The 12,437-nt window shown below is 41.7% G+C and overlaps 1 protein-coding gene across 1 annotated transcript; it reads right to left on the reverse strand.

Moving 5' to 3' along the window:
• Positions 1-1,031: 1,031 nt before the first annotated feature.
• Positions 1,032-7,226, reverse strand: tekt3 (tektin 3). The gene is made up of 7 exons (XM_008302287.1): positions 6,172-7,226; positions 5,395-5,478; positions 5,247-5,317; positions 5,001-5,144; positions 3,616-3,838; positions 2,576-2,730; positions 1,032-1,248 (listed from the first exon to the last, which is right to left on the reverse strand). The coding sequence occupies exons 1-7, from the start codon at positions 6,739-6,741 to the stop codon at positions 1,032-1,034; spliced, it is 1,464 nt and encodes a 487-aa protein (XP_008300509.1). The 5' UTR covers positions 6,742-7,226.
• Positions 7,227-12,437: the final 5,211 nt, after the last annotated feature.

A 12,437-nucleotide genomic window follows, 5' to 3' on the forward strand; every position in this document is an offset into this window, starting at 1 on the left:
TGTTTCTCTGTCCAGAAGTTGACGTCTGTTAGAATGAACTCCTGCAACCATCTATTCAGCTGTAAAACATACACTGAAGATCTCACATCATGGAAAACAAACTAAAGTCCAGCAAATATTGTTCCTTAAAAAACGACGATCATTCAGTCGCTGCAGTTTTAAACTGGTTGGTTGGATGGTTGGTGGTTGAAGCAATGAACGGTGACGGACACGGAGTGGGCGTCAGCATTGAGAAGTAGGGAGGAAAAGCCTAGGAAATGTCAAAGGAAAGGTTCTAATGTTTCGGATTAAAACAAAACCCAGATTACAGTCTAAAAGCAGGTCTACAGCGAGGCATACGTCACATGTTGACAGTGTTTGCGTTGTTACATCCATTGCCAGAAGAGGGAGACAAAAGTTCTGCATTGCAGCTTTAAGATACACCTTTATTCATAATCAGTTTTTGACATCAGCGATTATAAGTTAAGTCATGTTAACATTTAAATTACCTACACAATCCGCTAAACCACTCACAACTCATGTGCGAACTACAATATTATCTCGACAGTCAGCTATTTTAGCCATGCATCTCCATTTTATGTTTCTACATCAACACTGGTAGTGCACAAGATTATTCTTTTTACTGATGGATGATTCATGTGTAGTTACTTATCCACATTAATAAAGATACCAGCATCTTGCAGTCACCATTAAAGCATGATGAAGCATGACAGCACTCACCTTACCTCAAAGCCAACTGTCATAAAGCAATACAGAAAACAAACCAGTGCCGAAACCAGTGAGTTGTGGCGACTTTTTATTTGTTGATTAATACAAATAAGGATAAATAATACCTAAATTAAGTGCTTTATAAATGTTACATCTGTCATATCCATCACACTGTGGACAAGTGTTGCAAATTAGCACATGTGCTAAATCACAAACAATGCATCTGGTTTGTCCGATGTAACTGTGATGTCCACATCAAATTAACAATAAAATAAAAATAAACCCATTAAAACATGAACTACACTGACCCTCCGAGGTTTGGTTTAGGTGTAGCCCACCAGACGGGGAATGCTGGGAAAGCTCTTGCGCATGCTCATACACTTCTCCTGGTCTAAGAAGAGTGAGTTGGCCTTGACGGACAGGTCATGTTCCAGCGTCACTTTGGTCTTCACCAGAGTCTGCAGAGTGCTCTCAGCTTCCATCAGCCTCTCTTGAAGTTTGTGAATGGTGTCCTCGATCTCTCTCACCTCGCTCACAAGTCTGAACAAAGAGACGCAGGATACTGTTGACTTCATTGTCTCTGCTGCAAATATAAGGTAACATGCAACTGTGCAACACTTGGAATTACGGACTGTGTTTTGTTTTATATTGTTATAGTTTAAAACAGAGGCAAAAATGCCTAAAAGTGTATGAAAAAATGACAAAATTATACTCCGTATGTCACAATAACTTATCACAAACACCCAAAAACAGCTTGTTGCGTTTGGTTCACTAAAACCTTTGCATGCAAACTTCAGTGCAAATAATTACATTGTTAAGTTGGGGTAAATTTGTTACAGTTGGAACCATAATGCATTGCTGCTTTTTAAGGTTTGTCACATAATGATGCCAAAGAAAGGGCTTTTCACATTCTATGCAGTTTTAATTTGGCAAATAAAAATCACTTTTTACTGTTTGTTATCACAGTTCCATCCATCCATCCATCCATCCATCCATTATCTATACACCACTTAATCCTCACTAGGGGTCACGGGGGGGCTGGTGCCTATCCCAGCTGACTTAAGGCGAAGGCAGGAGACACCCTGGACAGGTCGCCAGTCTATCACTTTAAGACAGACAACCAAGCACACTCACATTCACACCTACGGACAATTTAGAATCACCAATTAACCTCAACATGTTTTTGGACTGTATGGGAGGAAGCCGGAGAACCCGGAGAGAACACGCAGAAAGATCCTGGTGCCCCCACCAGGACGCAAACCGGCAACCTTCTTGCTGTGAGGCAACAGTGCTAACCAACCGCGCCACCTTGCAGCCCATTATCACAATTTATTATAAATATTTTATTATCAAATTTTCACAGGTAGTTTGTAGTTTAGCAGTGAGGAGCCACTTGCCAAAGAAGCACCAGCTGCATTATCATTAAGTTGGCTATCATCAGTCATAGCCAGTGTCAAGTGTGTCTCTGAGCAAGTCAGGTAATTTTTTTTGTTGAACATGAGATTTAGTTTACACACAGTAGGTGAGAAATTCTGGTCTTCTCTTTAACAAGATAGTCAATTGGTGGCACCAATAATGTCACTCAAGTTGTACCATCTCAACACAAATGGCCAATTACACAAAAAGCATGTTATTCTACATTTGAAATGCATTTAAAAAATACTTCCCCCACTAATATTTTCAGTGTCACTACTGTTGCAGACACACTAGTTTTTCATATCAACTCAAACATAAATTAGGCAAATGTGGTATATCGTAGGAAAAATATGTACAAAAACCATCTATTTATAGTGCATCTGTGCAGGAACATCTCATCTATAAATGTGTAAATTTCAGATTGATGAAGCAATACTAGCTTCACAGCTACCTGTGGTGCGGGTTGTCCCTGCAGAGCTCTATGTTAGGCCTGCGAGTTCTCTCTTCCAGCCTGGTTTGGGCCACTTTCAGCGGCGACTCTTTGTCTCTGAGGGCTTTCTTCAGAGACTCAATCAGCATCTCGGTCTGGAAGATCTCCTGCAAAGTCTGGGTGAAAAACAAAACAAAACAAAAATTTTTTTAACAACTATTTTTAGATCACGATATAGTAGCTGAGTGCCCCATTTGTGTAACTAGCATGAGATAAAGTACAGCAAAGTGTGCCTATTAAGAGAAAAGTGGAGGAAAAGTGACAATCTTATTAGAAGAGGCAAAGGATTCGTAAAAAGCTGCACACTGCAGACTAGAAATCAACTGAAAACTGTGCTGCTCAGTAGCTGCTCTGTCCAAACTCATTCAATGTAATTTAATTCCGTTGAATCACTTCTCCCGATAGCTGACAGTGACTGAGGTTGATTGAGAACGATGTGCTTCATATCACAGATTCTGTAAGTGTTCAGATTCAAGATATGGGATCAGAGTTTAGCTCTTTTGCAATTAACCTGAAAACAAAGGGGTCCAGTGTAGAATATCGCAACAAACAATTTATTTCCATTCCTCTCTTTTGGCAGGGAGGCTTTATTGTAAGCATGAACATAATCCACTACATCGGGTAAATGTTCCCTCACAGGCCCTGCAGTGGACAATAAAGATCTTGTCTTCTGCATTCTGTACACATTTTGTGCTGTTTGTTGTGTGGGAAGAAAAGGAAAGAGAATAGTTCAAACACATGATCTCGCTCTAATAGGGGACAAATTTAGTTAACTGCTGCATGAAGCAATGAATGGATTTTTTCCCCCCTTATGATAGAGACATGTGACCGCCTCTTTCACTTTTTTTCACAATACAGGCTCTTGTACTTTATATTTTGCTTTTTAAAATGAGTAAGAAAGTAATTTTATAAACACCACATCTCAAGATACAACAATAAGTTATGTTCTTGTTGACTGGAGCGTCTTTTCTGAGATGAGACCATGTAGACCAGGTGATGACCTTCGCCAGGTGTGTCTGCAGGCTGTTCTTGGCGTCAGCGGTTTCCGATATGCGGTTGGTGAAGGCTACGTTGACGTTGTTGAACTGGTTCCACATTTCGTTGGACGTGGTGTTCAGCAAGATTTCTATCTCGTCCCGGAGCTTGTGGGAGGCGGCTCGCTCGCTCTGGGAGTGCAAGATGTTGTCATCGGTGAACTTGGACCAGGAGTCAGGCAGAGAGAGTCTGACAGAAGAGAAGAAAAAAGAATGGCGTACATTTGTGGTTCGGACTTCTACGGAGATCTGTTTTAGCCATTCCGTCCGGTCTGTGTAAAAACAGCTATTGGATGGATTGGCATGGAATTTGCTAAAGACAGTCACGGTTCCCAGAGGATGGACATTGGTGTTCCTCTGACATATTTTTTTTTCTATCATCTTATAAACAGTGTGGGTTTCCTTCTTAGGACAAACTGTCACTGTAATTACTTTGTGATCCCTTGAATTTTTACCTGGTGTGATCATTATATTTAAACTAATGAAATTCACATCAGCCTGACGTGTACTTTAGTGGTAGTTAGCAAACTCTATAATGTTGACATGCTAATATAAGATGGTGAGCATGGTAAACTGCATGTCAGGTTAACATCAGCACATGCTAATGTTATTGTACGCAAGCTATAATACTGATGTTGGCGTTTAGAACAAACAACTATTATATCTTAGTATATAGCTTCACAAAGGCACCAGTATGACTGTGGACACTTACAGTAATCTCCTTTCCGACATGGGCTACGTAACATTGCTGCCTTCAATAGTCTCACCTTAAATCTGAATACATTAATTATCGGCAAGCCTTGTTTATCCGACCTGCTGATGTCTGTAAATTTTCATTTTAATGGACATTTAAGTTTATAATAGTTGTGAAATTGGAGTGCAAAGTGAACAATGACTGCTTTGCTTTGTGGTTTTGGCACTCAAATTATGTCTTTTTGCTGTATTATCGGTCCATGTTTTTCGTCCAATATTGGTGCTGAAATGTGGGGGAAAAAATTCCCCAAATAACTTCCCACAGCTCAAAGTTTGTCACTTGTGCATGCATATAATGTTCCTGCATGCAATTCGAACTTGTGCTGTGTGAAAGTGATACAGAAGTATGGCGAGGTTCGGTCTAGCAAGGTTGCCATCACGACTTTTATGGAAAAGTGATCAGGCATGAAGGTGACACATTCAGATGCTGTCAGATTGATGGAGAGGAGAGCATGTCTGAAATGGGCCAAACAGTATCAGTTGTACGAGAAACCCCGGTCCAGTAGTCCAAGCTGGTTTAGCAAAGCAAAAGATACTGTTTGCAACTATTTGATTTAATAAGTTTAATGATTAATATTGTATCATATATCTCTACTCACGATGGGTCTAGTCTGTCAATTCCTCTGTAATAGCCGATACCGTCTGATGTGTTCCTCAAATGGTGACACCTGTCATCTATCCTCTGAGCTGCCACTTTGTCGCTCATGTCTCTTTCCAGCTCGTGTTGGGCAGCTCGGTTTGACCTGAGGAAGCCCACAAACAAAACAGTATAGAAACAAAAATACTAAATGTGAAAACAGACATTTTAAAGAGCGTTGCATTTACTTTAAAACTTTAAAACTTACGCCAGCTGAGCAATAGCTCTGTCCAGATGTCGCCTCATCCTTTCCTGGCATGACTTTATAACTCCTACTTCCTTGTGAAATAGGTAGGAAAGATATGAGAACGCTGCAGAGGTACCACATATACATATAAGCTCTGCTTTTATTTTACCTTTATAAGGTCTTTCTCTACGTCATCATGGACCAGATCGATGGACATCCGCTTCTCTCTGTGGTACAAACACTCTTGAGACACCTATTAACAAAATGATCATGACTAAAGCAAGTTGAGATGGCTGTCGTGTTGTTTGCTTTCAAGTCATTCAACATTTTCTTCATTTGTTTTTGTGACACTTGAAAAGGCAAGGAACTAATTTGAGCGGCAGGTATAAGCACACACATAAAGTCTGTCCCTGCATGCATATATGTGTAAAGTATATGTGCAGGTATACATATCAGGTGTATACTCCAGTTACCCACAGGAGTCTGTAAGAAAGCCTCCTGCCACATATTAGAATAGAAAGGTGTCCGTGTCATCAGATCTCCAAGCTGACTCACTCTAGGCGACACAAACGCACCACTGGCCCTTTAACGGGACACTAAGGTGACCTAATTAAGAGTTTGACCCAACAAAGGCACCGCTGCATTATACAGTGCTGGGACAGCAACAGTATCTGTCTGGTCCAACAGATACTGTTGCTACAACCAAACAGGGAACCCTAGTCAAAACTGTTTCTGCACAGCTACTGTGACATGATATGCATGAACGATGATATAAGAGCACTCAACGGTGGTAAGATTGCAAGCAAAATGGAGTTTGTCCTTGTAGAAATGTAACTATTTCCTTGCAAATGTTCCAATAACGCAAATCCAAATTGACATATTGCACATTTGAGAAAGGTTCAAGGTAACATGCACACTGATTAGGGTATATTCCTTCCAGGCTTACCTGAAAAGGCCCTTCAGTCTCTGCCAAGGCTCTCTCCAGCCTCCTCTTGACCTCAGTGAGTGCTGCTATCTCCGTCACCATGTTGTCAATCTCATGGCTCAGCTCAGACCTCCAGAAGACAATGTCATTGACCCTTTCGCCGAAGTTCTTGCTGGTAATCTCCTGGGTTCGTCTGGTCAGCTGCTCTTTGTCCTGCATCAGCCTGATGGTGTCTTTTCTCAGCCTTTCTGCGCTTTTCCGCGAGGACTCGGACTCCCTGTAGTTGTTGTGGTTGGACTTGTACCACTCGTCTGGGGTGTAGCGGGTGGTCAGCGCGCTCCTGTTGGACTGGTAGAACATGGTATTGGCCCGAACCAAGTCTAAATTCTCCCGTTGCATGGAGGAGGCGGTTGGGACGGTGCTGCTGCTTTTGTAGTAGCTGTTGGTTCTCCACAGATTGGCACTGGGATTCATGGCCAGGGCTGGCTGGGTGTTGCGATAGCTGGACGCCATGGTGGAGATGGCAGGGAGGAAGTGGCTGGTTTTTGGCCGAGCGTATGTGGCTGTCAAGGTGGATCCCATCAGCTCCATTTTTTCCGCGCCCCCTCAGGCTGCCGTTGGTTTTCTGAGTCCAGTTTTTGAAAAAATAGACTTTTCACAACTGTCTGAATATTTACATATCACATCTTGTACAGTTTATACAGATTAGATGTCATTGGCTGAATGTAAGTTTCTCATCTCATCACAACTTGTAATTTGATCCGTTTTATGTAGAAATACTGATTAATGCAGCTTTAATTAGCGTTACTTTGTGTTGTTGCCTTGAGTATTTTTTCTGTACTTTCTTCAGTTCTGCTCTGTTAAAAGTGAACAAAGTGTAGCTTTTCATAAAAAGTTACAGTTTCTAGTACATTCACATATGTTTGAGTAACTCTTCTATACATACTACTTTTATGCCTTTTTATACATTTAATGCAGCTGTCTTATCTAACTTTTACCAACCCAGGATATTTACAGCCAGTTCCCTAGACATTGAATAAGCCGAGTTCTAGATTTAAATGGAAAAAATCAATGGAGATCCCCAATAATTCCATTTTTTTGATTCCCGGACTAAACTTGAGTTACAGATAAATAGATTACATTGAATGCAGTGTAAAAACTCCAAACTCATAAGTTGATGAAGCATATTAAAAAAAATTTAAAAATTTTAATATGCAGCTTTTTTAGAACCAACAAGTACAAGAATCACAATTACAGTGATGAAAAAAAAGCATCAAAATAGACAAAAAAAATATGTCTTACCAAAATAAGAGCTTGTCCTTCGGTACACAGTGTCTTGTGACTGGCCTCCTCTCAGCTGTGTTTACCTGAGAATGAGCTCAAGAACACAGTGACATGCATAAAACATAGACAAGTTTGCAAGTCATTCATTCAGCCAGCCAATGGCGGCGGTGCACAGTCCTGGGCTGCAGGAGCTGGCCTTGTCCAAGATTTCTGTTGACGCAGAAGCAGTTGCCATAGGTTACTGCAACGCTCTGCCTGGGGTTTTCAGATTAATGATGACTAGGTGCTTTTCTTCTTCATACTACATTGCTACTGCAAAATGTCACTACTGTGTAGATAAGATTTTGTGTTTGTAATTTTTCCTTACTTATTATTACATTTCTTGATTTATATTAATTGGCCTGGTGCGACTCTGAACAGACCAGCTCTGCTTTTTCCCTCAAATGGATATGTCTTATTAAGCAGCCATTTGTAGCAGAAGAGTAAAATGCAGTGAGGATTTCTTGGCAGCGTAATGCTCCATAGATCCTGTGAATGTGTATATCTGATCACAATACATTGTTTCTACCTTGTTCTCTGGTTTCATCATTAAAGGTCAAAGTCACTTAAAATACAAAGAGGAATCTCGGGATACTAATTATATTTGATTTTTATTTTTTATTTTTGCTAAATTCACAGTTTTTCTTTGTTTAATGGTAAGCAATCTGAGCTTTGCCTTTGAAGCACGGGACTTCAGTTTGGTCTCCGTGCAGCATCGGATAGCTCGCTGTCACCCTGAGAACCTAGCTGTCTGTATGGATTACAGTCACCTGTTTAATGATTCATGCCACAGGAAGAGTCCACACAAACCCCTCTAGCACAGAATAATAATCTGTGTTGTGTTACCTACCATTGGAAATAAGGATCATTTACACTAATCTGTTCTGAGGGGGTAGACAGATGATAGCCTGGTTTCCACTACAGAGACAAGCAAAGCTGTAGCCAGGAGTTCCTCGGCTGGTCTGTCTCTCTGCTGACCACAACAAGAGAAAGCGTTGTTGTGGGGTCTCTCCAACATAGGGTTGAATCTGTTGGTGTTTGTATGCTCATTATGTGGGGTTTCTCAGCGTTTGGTAAGCTTTCCTGCTGTGGTTATGACAGGTGTTGCTTTACCAACAACCATCAACTCTCCATGTTGCAGACATTACAATTAAAGGACCAGTTACCTTTGCATAGAAGCTCAGTATGTTGTGTTAAACACTGATCCATGTAAATTAGACCCATTAAATTAAACTGTTTAGTGACATTCCTACAGGTGAAAGAAGTATTCTGATCTTCTGCTTGAGTTAAACCAGCAATATCACAATATACATGTTTTTTATTATAAGTTAATTTTGTGCATTCTCAATAAAAGGTCCAGTTTAGATTTTTTTGACCAAATACAGATATATGCAATATTCTGTTGATTCTAAAGCAAACTACTTTTAACTGTTTATTCATTCACAGACATTTTTTTTCATTCATTCAAGGTTCATTTATCTTTTAAGTAGAATCTGGATTTGTTGGGTCCTCAAGGCCAATAACTGAGGTGAAAATAAATAAATGAATAGAAAATATGACAAAATATATCCCTTCATTATTAAACTAAAATTATCTCTGGAATTTGGTTGTGAAAAGGATGAACTGAGGCAGGCAGCTGGAATAAAATGTATCAAATATTGCAATTTAAAGCTTAAACTTGTTGGGGTTCTAGTCTCGAACCTTTATTTTGGTGGTTGTACTTCCTGTGTGTTTTGCTTTGTTGTGCTTTGCATTTTCAGGCTGGGCGGGCCGTGGCCGAGGAGGACTCATTCGCTCTCCATCACACCTGTCCCTCATCGCAATCAGCGCTGCTTTTAAGCCGGCTTCTTCCCATGATGCAGCGCCAGAGGATTGACTCTCCTATGAGCGGTAGATCAGCCACGCTTCGTCTCGAGTTCTTGTGCTTGTTGTTTGTTTGTTTGTTTAAGCTGACCTTGTCATTTCGTCATTCCCTTCAGAGCCTCCTCAGTCTGACGTCCCCCCAGCCAAGCCGTCACGAGTCAACCACCAGCAGCAGCCCTTCGGTTCTTCACATAGACTGTACTATGCTACCGTGACGTCACCCGTTGGTTTCTGCACTGAGAAAATGAAGCCAGGGTTTTGCTACTTCCTGGTTGACATCTTGGATTTTTGGAGCCAGTGACGCAAAAATCGTCAGGGGGGGCGGAGCCATAGGAGCAGCGATTGGTCAGACGGATTGAGAGGCGGGCCCTCTCTGCCCGCCCACATTTACCGCCTTCTGCTCGCTTCATCTGTATGGTCGCTGCCGACTGTCAATCAAGCCAGCCACGCCCCTTGCCCCCCAAAATGTTGAGGATTTTTTAAAAACTCAGTATTGATTTATTTTCAGATTGGCCACCTGATCTCTGGATTTGACCATGAAAACTAATAAGAAAAAAATCCTGAGCTGTAGGAATGCGGCATTTCATGATCTGTGATCACTTCTTTTCTAATTCAAGTCTATGGGAGCCAGGGCTTTTTGGAGCCAGCAACTCGCGGACGTAGTGATACTGGGAGTTTTTGACACTTCCAGATTGGCTTAAATTTTCAGGGCCGGTTGCTACGTCCATCTTTTATACAGTCTATGGTTCTTCCCCACTGGATTCACGCGCCTCGAGCACCTCCTCCCCCTATGAAGACCAGCGCTAACCTGCACTCCCCCCTTCTGCTTCCTCAGTGTCCTCACTCCTGTTCCCAATAAAGTCCCCTTTATTATTGCAACTCGCCTCCTTTGTCGCATTTTGGGTCCACTTCCTGTAAATTAGGAGCTCACTCTTAACAAAAAGGACTCATTTTTGAACAATATATCCCACTGAAAACAAATTATTATAACTGTCAATAAAATGAACAAATACAACAAAAACACGTCAACTAAAGGCGAATAGCACGTCACATTACAGAACTAAAAACAGCAAACCACGCCATCTGAAGCTCACTACTGAAGGCTGTGTGATTGGTTCTACCTCCACTGTGTACACTGTTTAAAAAGGCGGCAACTTGAAAGACGCCACTGCGCGCGCTATTTCGCAGCTCGTGGCCTGGCTACTATTGTCATAAACATGTTGGTTTAGATTTAGAATGGAATGATGCGTCATCGCTCCTCCCCTGCGGCCGGCAGCATCACTTAACATGGCGAGGCTGAAGAAGGCCGCCCCACACGCCTCCACTGCCCTAACCTCAGCCGCTATAAATACGCCCCAGAAAAGCATGAAAAGCCAGCCCTCATGTGAAATTCCTCCCCTGGATAGAGCTCGCAAGCGTCTGCTGGAGAAGCGCTTCCTAGTCCGGCCTCAGAACGTGAAGGAAATGTTAGAGGGGGGCCTATATATACCCCTGCCTTGTGGCCCAGGAGAGTATGTTGTGAATTACTGCATAGTAGAAATGTCTGAGGGAGCAAGCAAGCTGTCCACTCCACTTAGAGCACAGTGACACTGAACTGAAGGCAGTAATGCTCTTAGAACTAAAAACTCAACAAGAAAAAGAGTTTTTAAATGAAATGCCTGCCTGGAACAGACAGCGTATCCTTTCCTTATGTGGTATTGTAGCCACTTCGTAGTCGAGCTGCTGTTTATGGATGAAAAGTGACTCAAGCAGGAGAAAAAAAAAAAAATCATAATTTCTGCAATTTATGTCATGTGGTTTGGCAGAGGTGTTGGCTTCTTGGATTTTTCTCATTCTGGCTCGCAGGAGGCATGCAGTGACTGTACTTTCTGACAGAAGACGCTGAATAAACGATAACCTTCAGCAAGCGTTCTCAGGTGATCAGATCAGTGAGTTTTCTCTGTCTCGACTTTAGACATCTACAGTTATGCAAGTAAACGCTGGAAGGCACACATGGTGGTGCCCGACATTTAAAGACCCCCTCTGGTGAAAATTAAGTTTTGCGCCTTGTTGACATGTGAATATTGTTTAATGTGCTAGAAGTAATTTCTTGAGCAAAATTCCACTTTAAAACTGCTGTATATTGATGAAAGCACAGATTTTGATTTATGGGATTTCACAGATAGTAAATCTAAAGAACCAAATCTGCTCCTGTCGACTGTTTTAGACGTACATCTAAGCCATTTTTAGGTAGGAATGGATGATTTTCATGTGTCTAAAAGTCTTACTTTGATAAACAAAGATGAGTTTTCAGGACTTTAATCAACGACCAGAGAGAACCTTTAACTACATCTCCAAAATCAGATCAGGTATAATTAGTGATGGGGGCAATAGCGTCCTCTCCTCTCCTCCAATGCTGCAAAGAAAACCTCCTTTTATGCTGCTTTTACATAATTTCTTCTGAAATTAGAGGTGCTGCATGTAGTACAGCAGTGCCGTTGCCAAGTGTGCTCTGTAAATAACTAAACTTCTAAATGTACCCTCAGTATTTCTCTGTAATGATCATTCTTACAGGATTGTATCTGTTTTATGAGACATAAAGGCAGAATGTAGGTATTTTGAGCAGTGTTTTCCTCACAGTACAACATATTACGTCACATTAGAGCGTCGTCTCTGTCAGTGAGCATCATGCAATAGTACAGTGAGTCCGAGTAGCTGTGATGTAGAAAGTTGGTCTGCATCTGTGATTAAATATTTTTTTTTTAAATTGGCCGTGTGCAGCGCTCATTTTAAACAGGAGGATTATGTTCCTGGAGATACAACAGAGTTCCAGACTAATAGCCCGCTGGCTTGAAAAAAGGCGACCACAAAACTGGCAACCCCCCCACAGCCACGGATGTGCTCCCGAGCAGCTTTAGGGAAGGGGGAAAAAAAGGATGCTCCAACCATCATACCTCAACACTTACAAGTCACCCCCCCCAGCGAAACCCAAAGGGGAAACGCTGCTAAACCTAACAAGGGAACCCCCCTGTACAATAGCATGCACACGTGGCTCAACACTTACCTCGTCATGCTGCTGCGATTCAAACCAACAAAGGACAGCCTACCAGTCTCCTCAGCCG

This window comes from Stegastes partitus, unplaced genomic scaffold, assembly GCF_000690725.1.
Source record: "Stegastes partitus isolate 25-593 unplaced genomic scaffold, Stegastes_partitus-1.0.2 Scaffold1789, whole genome shotgun sequence".
Taxonomy (NCBI): Eukaryota; Metazoa; Chordata; class Actinopteri; family Pomacentridae; genus Stegastes; species Stegastes partitus.

Coding starts and splice junctions, on each gene's coding strand:
- tekt3 (XM_008302287.1), bottom strand. CDS start 6,741: ATGGAGCTGATGGGATCCACCTTGACAGCCACATACGCTCGGCCAAAA. Junction 5,479..6,171: donor AGACTGAAGGGCCTTTTCAG/GTAAGCCTGGAA, acceptor TTTTGTTAATAG/GTGTCTCAAGAGTGTTTGTA. Junction 5,318..5,394: donor TAGAGAAAGACCTTATAAAG/GTAAAATAAAAG, acceptor CTATTTCACAAG/GAAGTAGGAGTTATAAAGTC.